General features: G+C 41.3%; 1 protein-coding gene and 1 long non-coding RNA gene across 2 annotated transcripts in view; both read right to left on the bottom strand.

Moving 5' to 3' along the window:
* The window catches only part of slc27a6 (solute carrier family 27 member 6), a 35,827-nt gene extending 19,163 nt beyond the window's left edge, over positions 1-16,664 (bottom strand). Inside the window, exons 1-5 of the mRNA XM_062553443.1 lie at positions 16,028-16,664; positions 9,162-9,371; positions 6,678-6,836; positions 4,531-4,655; positions 802-996 (exon numbers count right to left, since the gene is read on the bottom strand). Of these exons, the coding sequence (XP_062409427.1) occupies positions 802-996; positions 4,531-4,655; positions 6,678-6,836; positions 9,162-9,371; positions 16,028-16,514 (1,176 nt within the window). The 5' untranslated portion in view covers positions 16,515-16,664. The remainder of the gene's footprint in view (positions 1-801; positions 997-4,530; positions 4,656-6,677; positions 6,837-9,161; positions 9,372-16,027) is intronic.
* Positions 13,743-15,182, bottom strand: LOC134100323 (uncharacterized). Its single transcript, XR_009941254.1, has 3 exons — positions 15,045-15,182; positions 14,048-14,235; positions 13,743-13,766 (listed from the first exon to the last, which is right to left on the bottom strand). It is a non-coding gene; the product is annotated as an uncharacterized LOC134100323 (long non-coding RNA).
* Positions 16,665-19,365: the final 2,701 nt, after the last annotated feature.

The following is a 19,365-nucleotide window of genomic DNA, read 5'->3' as shown; positions in this document are numbered from 1 at the left end:
CGATAGCTGAAATCATTCAACAAGGCCGATATTGGCTGACACCGATGTTGGCTGACATATATCGGTGAATCCCTATTACATCCAAACATTGCGGTGAAGGCGAGGATGAGGGCTACAGCTGGTATACAAAGATGGATTAAGGTGAAAGGTCAAAAGGGAGTGAGTTTAGACAACGGAGTGTTACTGTAATATGCCCGTCGTACATAATCAAAATCACACATATGTGAAAAAGCTGAACTCTGACAATGTCAGGCAACAACATTCATGATATTCACAATGAAGCCAAATCTCAGGCTATTTAATATTTTTTGTAAACCAAAAAAAGCCAAAAGCAAATTGCATGTATTTGTTTTGTAAACAAAGAAAGGCCAACAACAAACTTCACCAGTCTAGTCTGTGATGGAATTCCTAGAGGTCGTTCAGGGCCAGAAGGCTACAATGCAGTCATTCTTTCTCTCAGCAAATACTTGCTGTTTGTGTGTGTGTGTGTGTGTGTGGGGGGGGAATTAATACTCCATAGCAAAAGAAGGACAGTCTTATGTGCCAGCTGGGCTTAATATACATGCAGAATGCAACAACAGTCACTCCGGTTGAAAATTACCAAAAGAAGAAAACATGGAATCCACATCCAAACTCTTTGCTTGGGCACTTGGCCGGAGACTGTCTGGACCAACCAAGCAAACAAGTCATTCATGAACAACCAGCGGGCCACTCAGTGGCCACAATGGCCCCCTTACACCAAAATGCCTGACCACAGAGAATAGCGCACCGCTCACTGGACCGTGGGCCTGGGGCACTGACCTTGTAGAAGAAGTTGGAGCGTCCGACGGCGCCGATCTTGCCGATGTGGTTCATGAAGCAGAGGTTGCCCTCGGTGGAGCCGTAGAGCTCGCACATGCGGATCTCGCCGAAGCGCCGGTGGAACTCTCGCCACACGTCCTGCCGTAGGCCGTTCCCCACGCCCATGTGCACTTTGTGCTGCTTGTCGTTGTCTCCCTGCACACACAAACACATAAACACACTTAAACAAATGGACACACACACATACACATACACTCACACACACACACACACACACACACACACATACACTCCATACACACACACACAAACACTCCATACACACACACACACACACACACACACACACACACACACACACACACACAAACACAAAAACATACTTAGACAAATGGACACAAACACACACACACACACACACACACACACACACACACTCCATACACACACACACACAAACACAAAAACATACTTAAACAAATGGACACACACACACACACACACCTAATGTTCACATGTATTTTGGTGTATTTTGAGAACAATCCAGCTTTACTACCCCTCTTGACGATCGCAGCACTCTAAAGTGGGTTTCAGACCAAAGACTTGCGACATGATGAGCTGCATCGTTCTAAAACCTTGCAACTGTGACTAGACATGTTAAATGCTTTGCAACGGTTTGCAACGGTGTGCAACTCCTTCTGCAACAGCTTCGTCATTGTCGTGGATCTTTGGTGTGAATTTGGCCTAATGAGTCTCTAATGGGTCTCGGCCTTCAATTAACACTATGAGGTCACAGTGGAGACCCTTGTCATCGATGATTAACATTGTGTTCTACATTCCTGATTTCCAGGAAATGTTTAAAGACCTTACCGTACCCAACTAATTAATTCTCTTTGAAGATTCATGGTTTATATATGCTTATGGTTATTGTTTTTCTAAAGACATGCTTTCATTACTATATCATTACTGTGTTTAATGTTTGCTATTTGACTTTACTTTAAACTATTCATTGGAATAATATTTTAGTGTTGATAACTCGTCACAAATGTTGCTAATGCAAGATAAGAGATCATCACCAGCTCTTAGAACCATTTTACCTTTGATTTAATGCTGATATGAAAATCAAAGGTGTAACCGCCACAGTTTAGTAAACCTGTCGGCAGACATACCATCATACCGGTTTCACTCATTCACTCCCTAGCTAGTCCATAGGCAGGGCTTTGCGCTACTGTGAGTGTGTGTGTGTGTGTGTGTGTGTGTGTGTGTGTGTGTGTGTGTGTGTGTGTGTGTGTGTGTGTGTGTGTGTGATGACAAACGAAGCCAATCAGTCAGACACAATCTGAGGAATCTACTTGGGAGAGTCCACCGTTTACTGGTTGACCCGCATTCCCCACCGGTTCATCAACACCTTTGTGTTCCTGTGCAGAGGAAGCTAGCCACATAATAAAATTAGGTGAAAGACTGGGTCGTTCCAACATGCCATTCTAACACAACCTTCTGATCTAAAACACTGTGCCTACTAACATGCCTCACTAACACCTAAGGCCATTGAGGCCCACTCATAAGTACGAGATTGTGTTAAGGACATGGTTGTGAAGCTGTGAGTGTTTTGTTTTGGTTTCCCTGACTTGACTGTGTGGACCTTGTTTGTATGGAGCTGCATATGGCACTTTGACAGGGCTCTGGGTATGGGTTCAGTATTTTCTGTTTGAAAGTAACACAAATGCATTGATGACACATTTGAAACACGTGTGTGTATAAATAGGCAATGGATACTGAGTGCAGTATGTGGTATTACAGTTTTTTTTCAACTGTTTACACACTAAATCTCTGCTTGTCAAAGATTTTTTTTCACAAAAGTCTTTCAAACACCATAACACCACTCCAAATCTGCAAAACAATTCACTAATCCTGAAACACATTATGCAAAACACCACACACAATGCTCTACCTGACACACAAACATCTAACAGGAAGTAAGTAATTTCATTTTTTCCAACACAACCTATCAAAATGCCAGACTTATTCGCCACTTACAGTATTCCACATTCAGTCCTCAATGTACAAACAATCATTACTTTACTGCACACCATCCAATGATTGGCCTATGAATAGATCTGCTCTATACAGTATGTACAGTATCCTTTCAATCTGTAGAGTACAGTGTAGAGGATTCATGGCTGAAATGTTCAGAGCCAATGCAGATACTTTGAAATGAAAAGAAATTAGACTTTAGTATGATTTACAAAAAGCTGTAAAACTTGCCTTTTGCCCGAAGTTACCATTGGTTCCTAACAAGCACACAGTGTATTTTGCTTCCTTTTTCCTGGAAAAATCACTACTATTGGTTTCAATATTGCTTACATTTTTACTTACTAGGTGACTCACTCTTGTATGGAAATCTACATGAAGCCCATGAGTTGTGCTGTGCGTAACGTTTTGAAAATGTGTGTAAACAGTAACTTACGTGTGCTTGTGCTTGAGTATAATGTATTAGTGTATTTGTGTGTGTGTGTGTGTGTGTGTGTGTGTGTGTGTGTGTGTGTGTGTGTTTGTGTTGTGTTTGTGTGTGTCTACTGTGGCAGCATGAGTGCCCCAGCATGTGTGTGTGTGTGTGTGTGTGTGATTGGTCAGTGCACCCCTGTTGTGTCCACATGGAGCATCTGATTGTCCATCTACAAACACCTGAATGAGTCCGATGACATGGCACCATGCTGTACACGTGTATGCGTACGTGCCTATGTGCGTGCGTGCGTGTGTGTGTTACGTGGTCATCATGGCACCCCTATGGACTCAACCACTGCCACCCTGCCGGCCACTACTGCGCACTGGTGGGCGGTGGGGGAGGATGTTTGTGTGTGTCTGTGTGTGTCTGTGTGTGTATGTGTGTGTGTGTGTGTGTGTGTGTGTGCGTGTGTGTCTAGTGGCTGTAGTGACGACAGAGAGCGAGGGACAGGGACAAAGAGCGCTTTGTGGCCACTGCACTTGTTCAGTTTTCTGACTGGACAAGGCTCGGTCCCCGATGCCCAGAGACAACAAGACACTGAGAAGCCTGGCAAGGATACACACACACACACACACACACACACACACACACACACACACACACACACATGCACACACAATCCCACTCGCTGTCCCTCAACCATGAAAATGCAACACAATCAACCACAATGTTTCCAAAGTCCACTTCCTCCCAGAGAAGACCCTGACCAAAAGCACGGCATCACAGCATTTACATAATCACCAGAAGGTTCTGTGAGTTCTCCTGGGGGGTGGAACACATTCTTTTCCGACTGATACAACGATGACAATCCGACAAAGCTGCTTTGTGCCGTAAGTTGGTCAGGTTTTCATGCGTATCAATCGGACTGTTGGACGCAGCACAGGAGGCTGGACAGATTGGATTTGTGAATTACTGCTAAAAGACCATTAGCTGGCTTTGAATGACATTAGGGGTAGCCACTGGGAGCTTTGGTTCTCGAGATCCCAAGTCACCTCATAAGATTGCTTCGTCATGACTTTAGACTCTTGCTCAGTGTGTAGAGCTACAGTGTCTCTTCTTCCTATTTTATACATCATTACTTTACTATTGCATGTTATGTGCACAGTATTGTTCGGACACATTATGGGTCATGGGTCAGTGTATATCTTTGATGGACATCATATTGTGAATAGGAGAGATGAACAACTTGGAACAATGACAGCTGATGGAACGTGCTTAGTTACCTTGGGCTGGTTGCATAGATATCTACAGAGCTCTCCGATGTACTGGAAGATGGTTACGTTATGTTTCTTGCAGTCGTTCCAGAACTGTGAGGCAGAGAACTTCTTCTTCAGGACACATGTAGCACCTGTGGAATGTCATCAGTAACAAAGATTCTAGATTAGATCTCATGACTTTCTAATACTTCAGAGTAGTCAAAATAGAGTCACACCAACCATTGAACAATGGACTGCTACAATGTCTCGATGAGATATCTTTCTGCAATTAGTCCTTGAGTCAGACCCCCTAATTTTGGTCAATTTTGGACAACCACGTGTATTTGAAGAGCTCCAAACATTTTCTTTTTTAAAAAGTGCAGTTCTGTGTAAAGACTGCACAGAATTTCCGTTCGCTTCGTCACCTTATCATCTGAACGTAAACATTACATCAGTGTTCGTCCGGCCAATGAAATCGCGGTCAGTCCTATGAAAGAAATACTTCTTTCTCCTCCAGCAGTGCCTGGGTCAAACGCACTGTCCGCTTACTGAGCAGAGTCGGGGACAAAACCCCACAGTTTGGGCCCTGACAGTCCCACAGACTGAACGCTCTCAGCTTAACTAGGACAGAGGGGACTTGAACTCCTTGCCACTCTCTCTGTATCAATTGCCTCTCAGTTTCCAGATCATGCTCAGCTTGTTTTTTTGCTCCTTTAGACCTGCGGTGAGAGAGAGTTTTTGGAGAATGTAAGGACATTTTGAAAAGATATTACGTAACCTGAGTCATAGTCCGTGTACCGGTACTGTACAAATACTTCTAGTGGCAGTATTGATTTTGCGAAGCAACCTGAGTTTGAGTTGGTTTTCATTTTGGTCTGGGGAGTTCACTGTAAGGTCTCTCCTCTAGATCAACACTTCATAAGTAAATAATTATTGTAATATTTCATGCATAGTTAATCATCAAGAGGTGCTTTTCAGTAAAACTATGCCAAACCGTTTAATTTATTTAAGACATATTTCTCTGACAGGAATCTTTCATCAGCAAACATACTTAAAAAAAAAAAACATAAACAAAATATCCAAACAACACTCAAGATTCAGACAAGAGTGTGAAACAATCACTCAGATACGCTACAATATATGATAAAATTACAACCAAATTACTATGCAATATGTAATTGCCTTGGTGCTTCATTCATGTAAAAAAAGCCCATCAGATCCTGTTAACAGCAGTGAACAGTTAACACATCTTAGATACGAGTGCTTCCCTCTCTTTCACAAGCACCTGTGGGACTTGCTCGGTTGCCTAGATACTTGTGCTCTGTGACTGGTATGAGCAATTATCAGTGAGACACTAATTGAGCAATAATTTCACCGGGAAATTATCATCGTCACCTTCAGATATGCAAAAGCCCTCCAGTTGAAAAATGAGGGTCTGACATGTCTAAATGAGATGGAAATTCTTCAATGGTGAAATTGTAATGGGGAATTCGGACCAGTGCATAATCGAGCACTTCTGAATGTACAATGACTGTGGAAATAGCTGGCCCAGTCTCAGTCTGTAGCCTATATTCTCAGAATACATTATGTGCTGGTGGGGAATTCAAGGTTCACAATCACTCTGAACACAGCAGGCTATGACCTTCCCTCCAGAAAAAAGATATAATTTAGATTATTCAATTTGGTATCAGCTCAGTTTTCAAATCTCTTCTTTCCGGATGGAATCCAATCTAAACTTAACCAATTCAGGACTGTATACAATTCCTATATCCAACTTTCCCTCCAATCTCTCAGAAATACACAGACTCTAATCTTTTGGTTTTAGTTTGTGTGTGTACTACACACATTTACTGCACGGTCGTGTACTGAGGTTACTGAGGTAGGGAGGTTACAAGAAACGACAATGACTTCCTTACTCAACCACGGCCTAACAAGGATTTATGTTAAAATATCTCGTCAATGATTTTATGTGTCCTTTGTGTCCAAACACACAGACATTATTTCCTGCAGAAGACTAATCTATGTAGTGTCAAAAAGGCAAAGTTTAGAACTTAATTCTGTAGAATCAGAACACCCTGTGTGTCATCTAATTTCAGTCCGGTTGTGTAGTTGTGGTTACTGCTGCCATTACAGACGCAAGTCTCACGAGGGTAAGTTATCGAAGTAGGGCATACCCATTTCGATGGTCCCTCCAATGCCAACCAGGGAGGCAGCACTGTGGTAGAGGGGCAGGGGCGTGTAGATCACGTCGTCGCCGGTGCCACCGTACGCCCAGAAGCCTGCCGCTGCTTTCAGTGACTGCAGGTGTGTGATCACAGCCGCTTTGGGCAGCCCTGAGACAGTACGAGGGAAACAAAACACACACAAATGGAAGTAACACTTTTAAATGAGAGCAAAACTTAATGAGGCACGCATAGACATGACTCAGCGCAGCTGCAGGTGACATCAGTGAAATGACCACAAAGATTTGCATAGACACCAACAGGTGCAAATTTAGTGTCTCCTTTGACAACCGAAAATTTCCAAGCTGATTTCCGAAGGATTCTACGTTCCAAAAGATCTATGTATATTGTCCATATTGTATTTTGTTTACTGTCTATATTGTGTGTTGTCTATATACGTTGCTTTGTATATTGAACGATAATGCCTGAGGAACATCATCGGCCTGAGACAAAGTCCTTGTGCATTGACTCACTTGCTGAAAGCTAAAACACCAAATGAAGCTGTTTCTGATTCTGACATGACTTATTAAGAGGTATTATCATTCGTACATGGGCAGGTATCAGAGGTAAATTAGGGTTAATCCATTTTAGGGTTAATCTGTCTTTTCTGGTAAATTTGCTGGTAAATTATTCAATCATAATTTTGTAATTTTGTGAATTAAAATGCACACAACCATCAACCAAATAACTGCAGCTACTACACATTTGTGTAAGATAGGTAAATAACAGAATAACAACAGACAGACAGAAAACATCTAAAGTCCACTGGTGCAAGAACCTTTTAAATGCAGTCTAAGCCCTCTGGTGCCAACTGCCCTTTCTCACTTGATCCACAATGGACGATATCAGGCCAAATCAATAACAGGGTGATGTAAGGTCTGCACAGCATGGCATAAGGCTTAGAAGGCTGCCAGTCAAATGATGACACAGCATCATTCAATTGGGGGGACGGAAGTGGAATGAATTATAAGATAACAAAGAAGATGTGCTGCTATTCTTTAAATGATGCTGTCACCTCCCCGGAGGGTGTTAGCAGACGTGCTATATGCTTCCATGCTTCCATACAAATAACCAGGCTCTCTCTCTCTCTCAGACACTCACACACACACACACACACACACACACACACACACACACACACACACACACACACACACACACACACACACACACACACACACACACACACACACACACACACACACACACACACACACACACACACACACACACACACACAATTTACCGCTGCTTGCACCTTGCAATTCAAGCTCAGTGTGCCAAATGATGGCGATGATTACCATTTACATTTATTCATTTAGCAGACGCTTTATCCAAAGCCATTAACATTCAAACTACATTAAAGGTAACAATAATACATAGCACTATGCAAATGGCACAAGGCTAACAGGGCATGAGAGTGCATTTGAAGTGCTAGTCCAAGTGTAGTCGAGGAGAAGGGGATGGAAGGTAAGACAGGAAGTGCACGGTAAATAGATGTTAAGCGCATAGGTTTTTTGGCTGTGCAAGGAGAGGAGGTACTCTAGGAAGAGTTGGGTCTTCAAGAGCTTCTTAAAGATGGAGAGGGACAATGCCCCTGCTCTGGTAGCGCTTGGTAGGTCATTCCACCCTACAAAACAGCTTTGGCTGTTTGGTCTCAGTCTCAGCTGTTCCTGGAAACCCTGTTCATTAAGTACCGTACATTGTGCAACTTGTAATAATTATTGGCAGATCTACTAGCTACCTAGTGTATAATTTGTGGATGTCTGCACCTGCTGCAGTAAACATACTGTGGTACTTTGTGTTGGATTACATTTCGCTCTAATTACCTATTTGAGCTTAGTGATCAGAACCAGGGGATCTCTGGTTTTGTTAAAGGAGTATTGGAGTTGAAAGGATGTGAAAACAATCAAGAGTCAATACAAACAAGATTTTCCACACTGGGAAAACTTCAAGTTTGATACCTTTGTCATACAAAAATCCATTAAGGACAGCTCTAAATGTGTTCAACATACGTTTATTGGAAATATGACCTAATTACTCACAGAACACCAGAAAATTGTACAACTGTCTTTGACTGCATGTAATTAGCTGGTAGTTCCCAAAATTCTGGCCTCTAGAGATCATACCTCTAAGCCAGGATCTTCAAATCAATCTCACTCTGTCATTTTTCATTCTTCTATAGCCAGTAATTGCCTAAAAACTTCCTGAAATCCAGCCCCAATCATAGATTCTAATAGTACCAAACTGTAGGAATGTTCCAACCATTATAATCAAAAACTTTATATGTAATTATACTAATACGTTTACCTTCCTTCACCAGAGACCACGTTGAGGGCAAATCAAAGGGACTCGTTGTTTCAAGAACTGAAACTGTTCATGATGGGATCTCTTAAATGATGATACACAGATGTAGAGTAAGAGCAGTAGACATACCGGTTGTCCCTGAAGTGAAGATGTAGAGGTTTGGCGTTTTGAGGCAAGTGATACTCCGAAGCTCAGCTGGGACAGGTTTGTCCGAGGCCTCCTCCATCTTGTCCATGAGGGTGTTAACCCCAGGGTAGGCCGTCTCCTTCTTCATGGCCCATACTGAGATGTTGTCCTCTTGGAGGTTGGGCAGAATGTCCTCCAAGGTGTCCAACAAGTCTGAAGTAAAGACACACAGAGAGACAAGGAGAAGAGAGGTGTTTTAGGTTTGTAGTTTGGCATCTTCATCAACAAAACATCACTATAACGCGAGAACCTTTATATTTATCTTAGGTCCTCATGACCATATCTATATATAAAGCATGCTCAATTGTCTTTGATTATGCAATGTATGCATACACTCACTGGTTGCTTTAAAACATCCTAATGTATAGTGAGATACACCACTGGAAGAATTATGTGCAAAAAGCATGCTGTCATTCACAATACGTCTACCCGCATAGAGACACAGTAGGTCCAGATCAGACGCACCACACAGCCTTTCTGCCATGCACCACAACCTTTCTGTTATCAATGTGATTCTACATTGAATATTTCTGAGGAGCCAGCTGGCATGGTTTGACCAAGGGATGTCAAAACAACCCTATTCTGTTGCCATGACACATCATAAACAAATGTTGAGGATGAAATCCCAGAGGCAAAGGTAAGAGGTAGGCGTACCCAGAGGACACAATCTGATTCAATGTAGACCTGTATGAATAAAGCAGTCTTCTTTGTGAACACATTCATGAAAAATAACATCAATTAGTTACGTTCATGAAGCTGTCAAATTTAGGATAGGCCTACTTTAAACATGACATGTTTGAAAATGACATGCGTCCTCTAGTAATATATTCTCTGAATTCTCCACACATAAAAACATACTTAGAAAGTGTGAAAAGATGAGTATGGCGAGTGTGAGTGAATTCACAACAGTGAGTTTATCTGATGGACTTTTCAGTTGGGCTAAACATAACGCTCTTCTCCCATCACCAAGACAAACGTGATTTGCAACCATGACTACAGGTTCATTCGGTGAACCTGATTTCTTCAAGTAGCCGTTGTTCCAGGGACAACACCCCTAAAGTTCTTCCAGGTCCAACAACTCTGTTAACCAATCACTGCTATGTGATGTCATCAATGTGCGACTTCACCCCCGTTCAAAATTTCCCTCCCTATATCAACATCTTTTCAGCTCTGTGTAGGTAAGTCATTGCACTGTTTCTTCTGTTTCCCATGTAAAATAAGAGACTCAATGTGCATTTTCAAAATTATTTATTGTAAGAACTATGTTGTTTTGGTGCCAGTTTAGTAAGGAGTTTTCGAGTTCAATTCACCTTTTCGTTATAGCCCATATCTAAAGATATCAGTTAGCTGCTAATGGTAAGCGTAGTGTTCAGTCAAATTCAGGCAATATTGTAATGACATGTATGTTTACTCCTCAATAGCTGTTAGAATAGCTGTTTTAGCATGAGCTTGTTGTAAACTACCACAAGCTCTTATTTTAACCTTTCAGTAGGCTTATGTTTGAATTTGGAATGTCATGTAGATTTAGTCAGTTATGCTACTTGGCTAGAAGCACAGATTTTGGACTACTATTCTCCGATTGTCTCTTATTAGTGGGCTAAAATCTTTATTTAGTGTACATTAAGAGTTTATACTTCTTTTGATCTGCGGAGGGTGCTATTGAAGCAATGTTAGTACAGGTTCATCATTGATCAACCTGGACCAACATCACTACATTGATCCTGGGCCGTCATTACCATGTTGACCCAGGAGCAACATTTTCTCATTGACCCTGGGCTAACGTTACCATGTTGACTCAGGAGCAACATTTTCTTGTTGAGCCCGGGCTAACGTTACCATGTTGACCCAGGAGCAACATTTTCTCATTGACCCTGGGCTAACATTACCATGTTGACCCAGGAGCAACATTTTCTCGTTGAGCCTGGGCTAACATTACAATGTTGACCCAGGAGCAACATTTTATCATTAACTATTTGTGCCAGTTTATTTGCTTATATGCGTTGCACTAAACATTGAAGTAAAGAGTTAGCCTTTAACAGAACAATGTTTTCTTGTTGACCCTTTGCTTGGACTAGACTTCAATATGTATACCCTGTCAGAGTATTCAATTAATTGGCCGCAATCCCGGTGTGAATGGGATCTTATATCAATATAGTAAAGTGCTCCAAGAAAACATTTCTTGCCCTACCTTTAAGTTAGCGTACTCAGTAACTGACAGTGGTATTTGTGTGTTGTGTGCATTTCAGAGATGGAGGATATAATCAAGGAAGCAGTTTTTAAAGAAGAAAAAAAGAGGGAAAGAAAGAAAAACACCAAGCTTCATATCCATTTTCTTAAAGAAGTTGATGAACAGGCACATATTAGAAAGATTAATAATGAAGAAAACACAGCATCTTTCAGGAAAACATGCTATTCCAGTTTCAGTGACCAAAAAACGTGATGCTACAGTATTTGTTTCACTGTGCAAGGTCTGGTCCTGTGTCTGTAAAAAGCCAAAGAGTCACTGGATGCAAAGCGTACGTTTCATTCAAAGTCAGAAATTATCATAAAGGTTTGAAAGTGGTAGTGCAGAGAACGTGCAACGATAACAGTAGGCACAACCCACTTTTAAAAGAGGATGGCCACTGCCATCGTATTCATCCAGACCTTATTCTGGAGATTGAAAAGTGGATCACTCTTGGACTTAAACCAGACATCATACTCCTCCAAGCCAATGAATGGTCACGAAAGCAAGGGAAAACCTATATAGAGATGTTGTCATGCCTCCTTTTTGGGGATTTTTTTTATTTCATAAAAAAATAAAATGTATTTAATACCCTGGAATACATGCTTTTAAGGAGAATGTATTTGTTGTTGAAACTAGCCTTTTTTTCTTTCACCCGATTGTGTCCTAGATCTTTTTATCTACACCATATGCATCCCACCCTGTTAATGCCACACCGGAAATTGCTTTGACTGTGGTGAGATCCAGGGCAAAAGCTGTGCTCAGATCAGTAATCAAATAATTGGTAATTGTTGAATGATTGTGCTGTAACCGTATCGTACACTGATACCTACACTTAGTTGAGTCAAATTGTTTATAATTGGGGCATATCTGTCATACGCTAGCTATTTGTTTATCCAGCAAATAGCGACGTCCACAGACAAGGTGGAGTATGTTGCATGATTTTATGTATTGAAGCAAGTCAAATTTGTAGTTTCTTATGTCTCATTTCATCAAACTACAAATACGCTACCCTATCTGGTAAAGTTACATAGTGCGGTTATAGCCAATAGAGGGTCGCAGAGTGAAAGCAGAAGTGCCGTTCACCCTGTTACGAGTTGATGAACCGCTGAAATGATTTTGGAAACATTATTTTAACATGTGGGAGATCCGGGGCCTTTTCACACACTTTGAGGCAGTCAGCTATACCTTGAGATTTTTAAATATTTAATCTAACTAAAAACATCTAATGCAAAAGTGGCACATATGGTTATATTCTAGAGGTCCTCCACAATAATTATATGAGAGTAAAGTGGAAACTAGTTGATTTAAAGTTTCTGATGGTGTCACTTATAAATTATGTTTCTAGGACAAAAACTAGCAGAAATTGAGATGTAAGTTTGGAACAGTTTTTCAAATCCCCAGGGGGGGATTTAGACTCGGGTTAAGGTACAAAAAACTCTTTCGTGTTGCTTTAAAAATAACCTTCACCACGGCACCAGATAGACATGTAATTGAGAGATGAGGAACAGGCCTACTCTTTCTTCTTACAGCCCGTTGGCCCATGATTCTTCAAACCTAAAATTCCCTAGACCTCTACTTTTACCTCAGCTTTACCCATTAAGGTATGGTAAGGTATGTAATAAGGTAATGTTAATTTCAGGGTTACTTTGGTGTTCCAGAATTTTCAATTAAAGATATTGAATGTTATCAATCACTTTGTGATAGACCTCTGTATAAAAAATGCTCTCATGAATAATACAAATGTTAAAGTTGTAGTGTAGTGATTTTGGCCTATACAGGCCTCACTGAACCAAGCCTATTTGAAGTTTGCCACAGGAAGCAAAGAGAGAAAGTGGGATGTGTTTTTATGTCTGTGTAAGTGCACTTATACTGCACATCTGACCAGCTGATCTGTAGGTAAAACTATACTGTATGTGCCTGGAATCAAATTTAGTTACGTATGTTTAAGTTGTTTTTTAACAGAAGACCATAGGTGTCACAAAGCCAAATGAAATACCCCAAATGTTATGAAAATATTCATGAAAAAGTGTCTTTCATTGATTCAATGTCCTGTATGAACAAAGACAAAAAGCCCAATTACATCTATATGACATTTAATTAGACTGAAACACAACTGGGGGTTTTAAGACAAAAAACAATGTGGCTTTACAACAAAAAACACAACTAAAAGGACAACTAGTGCCTTTCATTTGCCAACCCTGTCCAGCTTGTCAATAAGAAAAGACATAGTAGCATCCAAAGCTGGAGATCCAAATTGATGATTCCATCAAGGCTGCTTTCAGGTTGCTTTCAGGTTGCTTTGTAATTTCTGAAGTGTCTTCCTGTAATGAGGATACGCAAATGTTACGTAAGAATATGAAAAATAAGACTTTGAAGAACAAGAGTGCATTTTGTCTCATTACAAAAGACAACTTTGGATAACACTAGACAGTAACAATAGTTTTCATGAACTCTAACAGGAAGACTTCAAAGAACAGTGCATTGCATTTTCATGCAATAAATAATAAGGCATAAGTATAAAACAGTAGTGTGGGTCAGTGTAACTGGAAAATGGAAAGTGTATAGTGTTAGTCTAGGATGGAAGAACACTTAGTTACAGTACATCAGCAGATGCAGCATCCACTACGTCACAGACTGTGTCAGCAGTAACATCCAATGCCAGTCTAGTGGCAAAACCATTGGCCAGCTCCTTTGCTTCCTGCTCTGACAGGGCGCTGAATATTGTTGTCCTTGTTTTTTTCTTTTTGGGTAAAGCTTTTACGATAGCAGGCACATTCTTTTTTTGCGTCCCTGAAAAGAACAGTAATTGTGCAATGTTAGGAAAATGTTGCTCCTGGGTCAACATGGTAACATTAGCCCAGGCTCAACAAGAAAATGTTGCTCCTGGGTCAACATGGTAACGTTAGCCCAGGCTCAACAAGAAAATGTTGCTCCTGAGTCAACATGGTAACGTTAGCCCAGGCTCAACGAGAAAATGTTGCTCCTGGGTCAACATGGTAACGTTAGCTCAGGGTCAATGAGAAAATGTTGCTCCTGGGTCAACATGGTAATGACGGCCCAGGATCAATGTTGGTCCGGGTTGATCAATGATGAACCTGTACTAACATTGCCTCAATAGCACCCTCCGCAGATCAAAATAAGTATCAACTCTTAATGTACACTAAATAAAGATTTTAGCCCACTAATAAGAGACTAATCGGAGAATAGTAGTCCAAAATCTGTGCTTCTAGCCAAGTAGCCTAACTGACTTAATCTACATGACATTGCAAATTCAAACATATTGAAAGGTTAAAATAAAAGCTTGTGGTAGTTTACAAATTGCTATTAACAAGCTCATGCTAAAATGTCTAACAGCTATTGAGGAGTAAACATACATGTCATTACAATATTGCCTGAATTTGACTGAACACTATGCTTACCATTAGCAGCTAACGGATATCTTAAGATATGGGCTATAACGAAAAGGTGAACTGAACTCGAAAACTCCTTACTAAACTGGCACCAAAACAACATTCTTACAATAAATAATTTTGAAAATGCACATTGAGTCACTTATTTTACATGGGAAATTGTTGAGAAGAAACAGTGCAATGACTTACCTACACAGAGCTGGAAAGATGTTGATTTCGGGAGGGAAATTTTGAACAGGGGGTGAAGTCGCACATTGATGACATCACATAGCAGCGATTGGTTAACAGAGTTGTTGGACCTGGAACAACTTTAGGCAGTTGTCCCTGGAACAACGGCTACTTGAAGAAATCAGGTTCACCAGGTTCATTCACCACGTGAAGTAGGAAATGAGATAATTTCTGGAGGAAAACCCGTCTCCTTCTGGGTCAAGAGGGCGTGTGCTCCTCTGAGAAAAGAATGTGGTGTAAATTCGGTGTTGACAACAGTGGGCTATCCTGTTCGCCAGTACTGTCCCTATACAGGATATGCGCTGTGTGAATTGGTTGTGGTCGCACAGCCCAGTTCCATAAGATGTTAATTAAGTTTCAGTGTGAAAACCAGGCACTGATAATCCGAAAAGCCTCCAGCTCGATTTTGTATAACATAGCCTATGGGGTCAGAAAGGGAGGTCATATCGATGTTGCGCAACTGCGCGGATGGCACCGAGAAAGACATCTCATACATGTTATACATTAATATTTAGGCTGATTCACAGTCCTCTTGTCATAGGCTACTTCATAACTTCAACGACTTCTATTCGAGTAGCCTTATCGTATGTTCTGGCGCCGTCAAGATGGGTTGACAGTCTGAGCGCAGGCGCGCCTGATAAACAAACATCGGTCATTCTTCGCTCCACGTGCCTCCTTCCCAGCCCTGAAACCTGTTCCTATCTCGTACTATGTGGAAACATTACTGTAACAACATATGCAACCGTAGGCTATATGACTAGGGCATTTCCCCTGTAAGCTAATATGTGAAAATAAGAGCTATTGCAGGCGGAGCGAACGCAATAGTCGTGTAGAGAGAGCATCACTAGAGAGAGCGAAGGTTAGTCTGAAATTCATTATTCTTTAGTTAAACACGAGCCCTTCTATTCAGTTGTGACCTGTGAAAAATGGATTCACATGTTTACCTGCTCCAACAACCATTAGTTTGGCTCCACAGCAGTTGAAGCAATGCAACAGGGATCTTGACTTAATGTTTATGTTGAGGAAAGCCACAGAACATCCCAGTTTACTCAATCCAAACCAGACACATAAGAAATCTGGCTCGTTGCTCATCAGCAGCGCAACGGTGTCTCCTTTCTTCACGGTTCCCCGTTCGGCAAACACCTGTGCCACCTTGTTGCTTCGTTTATCAATCTCTTCATAGGTGTAACTGACTCCCTCATAAATAAGAAATGTCTTGTTGGGAATTTCTGCAGCCTGTTGAACAAATCTGTCAATGACTGTCACCACTCTTTTAGTCCGTTTGTATATTTCCAAGCGAATGCCATATCGGATTACTTTCAGCAAGTAGAATAAGTCTTTCCAAAAGTAAGGAAAACGCAGTCTTTGTGCAATATGCACCGAAAAGATACTCGCCAACAGCGCGGACACCCATGTCACTGGAGAGATCATCACTAAGGTTTCTCTTAAAACAACGCTTAGAAAATGGCACAGCAGTTCCAAGTCTAGTGCGCCCGAAGACTAAATAGCGACTAATCAAATTTATCGCGATTTTAACATGTTTTTCTGTTACACCACTCAGTTACATGTGGTGAGGACAATACAGTTCATGCAGCTTGTCATTCGTATTTATGACTCGCGTAATGTGTCATGTGACTCTTGTTGTACAACCAACCTCCAAAGTGGGCGTGCCATGCATAGCACGCTTTCGTTTATCTATGACAGAAACATGTCTGTGGAACAGTGTAGTAGTCACAACAGACCACACCTATATGTCAGTTACATGGAGACGATATTGCCACAGCTATTAACGGAAAGAGAAACTGTCATGTAGGTTAGATGGTCATAGGCTACTTCGTGGTGACTTTCAAGACAGTCATGAGGCTATGGGGAATTGGTGCAGCGTTGCAAAACAGATTTTTTTTGTGGCACGTGGGTAATCGAATTATATACTCTAGAACAGTCATCTCTCTATCCCTTTTAAATCTGTAGCCTACCTGAATCCTCTAGGCTTTTCAAGTGAGTCAGTAGGCTACTCTTGTGTAAATCTGACTCATATTATCTAATCTCATATTATCTTATCTGCTCAAATTGCAACATTTAGAGAATAACTTGTGGCATTTATTGCACTTATGATATATGATTGACGTGTATAATGATATGAAACTAATTGTTATGAATGGCCTTTGTGTTTCACTCCTTGGCTGGTAATATTTCACATAGATTAAGAATGACATCTGTCAACTAGAGCACCACTCTAAATGTACAGTAAGAGTGCCATTTATATCCATCCTTGGGAAACTCCTCTCATCTGTATTGTCTGTTCTCACTCAACGCTGTCACTGTTGGCTGAGTGCTTTGTCCCTATTTGTCAAACAGGTCTAGAATTACATGGGTCCTATTTATGTCAAGTATTTTGTGCCAGAACTTCTGTCCTCTCTGTCTCAGGTCCATTGATTGCTATCAGCTCAGGGCCTCCTCAGTAGGCCTTTATCCCTCTCTGTCTCTCAGCCCCTCTCTCACGCTCCAGGAAGCTCTAGGAGTTATCTGTGACAATCGCTATGACAAGAGGTGACCCTCTCAGTCTGAAAATGGTGAAGAATGCCTTTTGAGGCCTAGCTCCTCTGTCGTTGCTGTTTAATGGAGAGTTGTCTGATAAAGGAGAAATACTGTATGACACATCACCGCAGGAACGGGCAGTTCTACTGGTAGTTCCACTGGTAGTTCCTCATTCAGTTCTATGTGGGTGTCTGGGAGTCACACTTTACTGTAATTGCTAAAATAGCTTCCATCAATGAGACAAAATGACAGAGTTTGGAGTATTCTATTTTATTTCCTATTAGAATATAGAGTGGAATAAAAAAAAAGTACATTTGTTGCTATTGTATAATTACACACAATTTATAATGTCTTTTCAGAAAATGTATTGCAAGTTTAAACTGGGTCAAACATATCGGGATACAACCAACCTCAATGAGAACAACTCAATTAAGCAAGAAACTCACCTAATAAGCAAGCAAGAACCAGAGGTGAAAACTCCGCTTCAGAAAGTAAAGGTCCAACCCTGTACTGGTTCTACCTGTGCACTTAACACAGGTGATCTCACCAGTTAGCTGCTCTACCTGGTTGAAGAGTTGTGCTAAACTAGAATCAGCTGGTTTAAGTGAATGGATGGCACATATATGTGGTAGGACTTATACTTTCTGAAGCTGGACTTTTCCACCTCTGGCAAGAACTTACCCCAAGCGAGATATGGTTTCTGAGCGATTGGCAATAGTAAAAAAAAATACAATAACATAAAACGTTATTAGAATGAATGCCTGTAGCCTACTAAATACTGCAGTGCAGACACAACCACATGCGCACACACACACACACACACACACACACACACACACACACACACACACACACACACCCTGAATCTCACCCCGCCCCTTCCACACTCTTACTCCTCAATGGTTTGGCTTGTCTATTGTTAACTTTCACTGAATGAGTGTTTGAGAATGATTAGCTTGCGTTATAGCACTTCCTTGTGGCCAAGGTTGGTAGCTTTCCTCAACTTAATTGATCACTGTCATTTTGTTCAGTTAGTCCAAGGGAATTCCACTGGTTCCTCTTGGTAACTGATAATGAATTGTTTATCAGCACAAAGATCTTTTGCATCGATAATTCCCTGAATCTATTCGCCACACATGTACACCCATACAGTTTGTCTTATCTGTTTGAAACATGATAAAGGATTAAACAAGAACAAAGTCTTTATTATTATCGTAACTCATGCCAGCCTCGGAGCCAGAGAGCAACGAGTGGGGGGGCTATGAGCATCGACAGGGGGGGGCACCTGTCGGGGGAAAATACAAAATATCTGAATAGAAACTGCAAAATATCTACTACATAGCACTCTGTTTGGGGGGGCACAGAGACCTGTTTGGGGGGGCCTGGACCCCTATGGCCCCCCCCTGACGCCGAGCCTGACTCATGCAATGACTTCTTGGTGTTTATTTTTGCATTACTGTATATGAAAAGCTTGGAGGAGGTACATACACCCAAGTCGAGGTGCTGGCCAGGATGTATATCGAATTGAAAATAGAGTAGCCGCACACTCTGAGCTCTTTATTTCATGATCATCATTAAGACTTGATCAAGGCTGTGTGCCGAAAGATCAGTCAATAAACATGAAAAGATCAAAGTGTGTGACCTCTCTCTCTCTCTCTCTCTCTCTCTCTCTCTCTCTCTCTCTCTCTCTCTCTCTATATATATATATATATATATATATACAGTGGGTATAGTAAGTATTCAC

The sequence above is a fragment of the Sardina pilchardus genome, chromosome 14 (genome assembly GCF_963854185.1).
Source record: "Sardina pilchardus chromosome 14, fSarPil1.1, whole genome shotgun sequence".
Taxonomy (NCBI): Eukaryota; Metazoa; Chordata; class Actinopteri; order Clupeiformes; family Clupeidae; genus Sardina; species Sardina pilchardus.
This window is presented reverse-complemented; position numbering and strand designations above follow the sequence as displayed.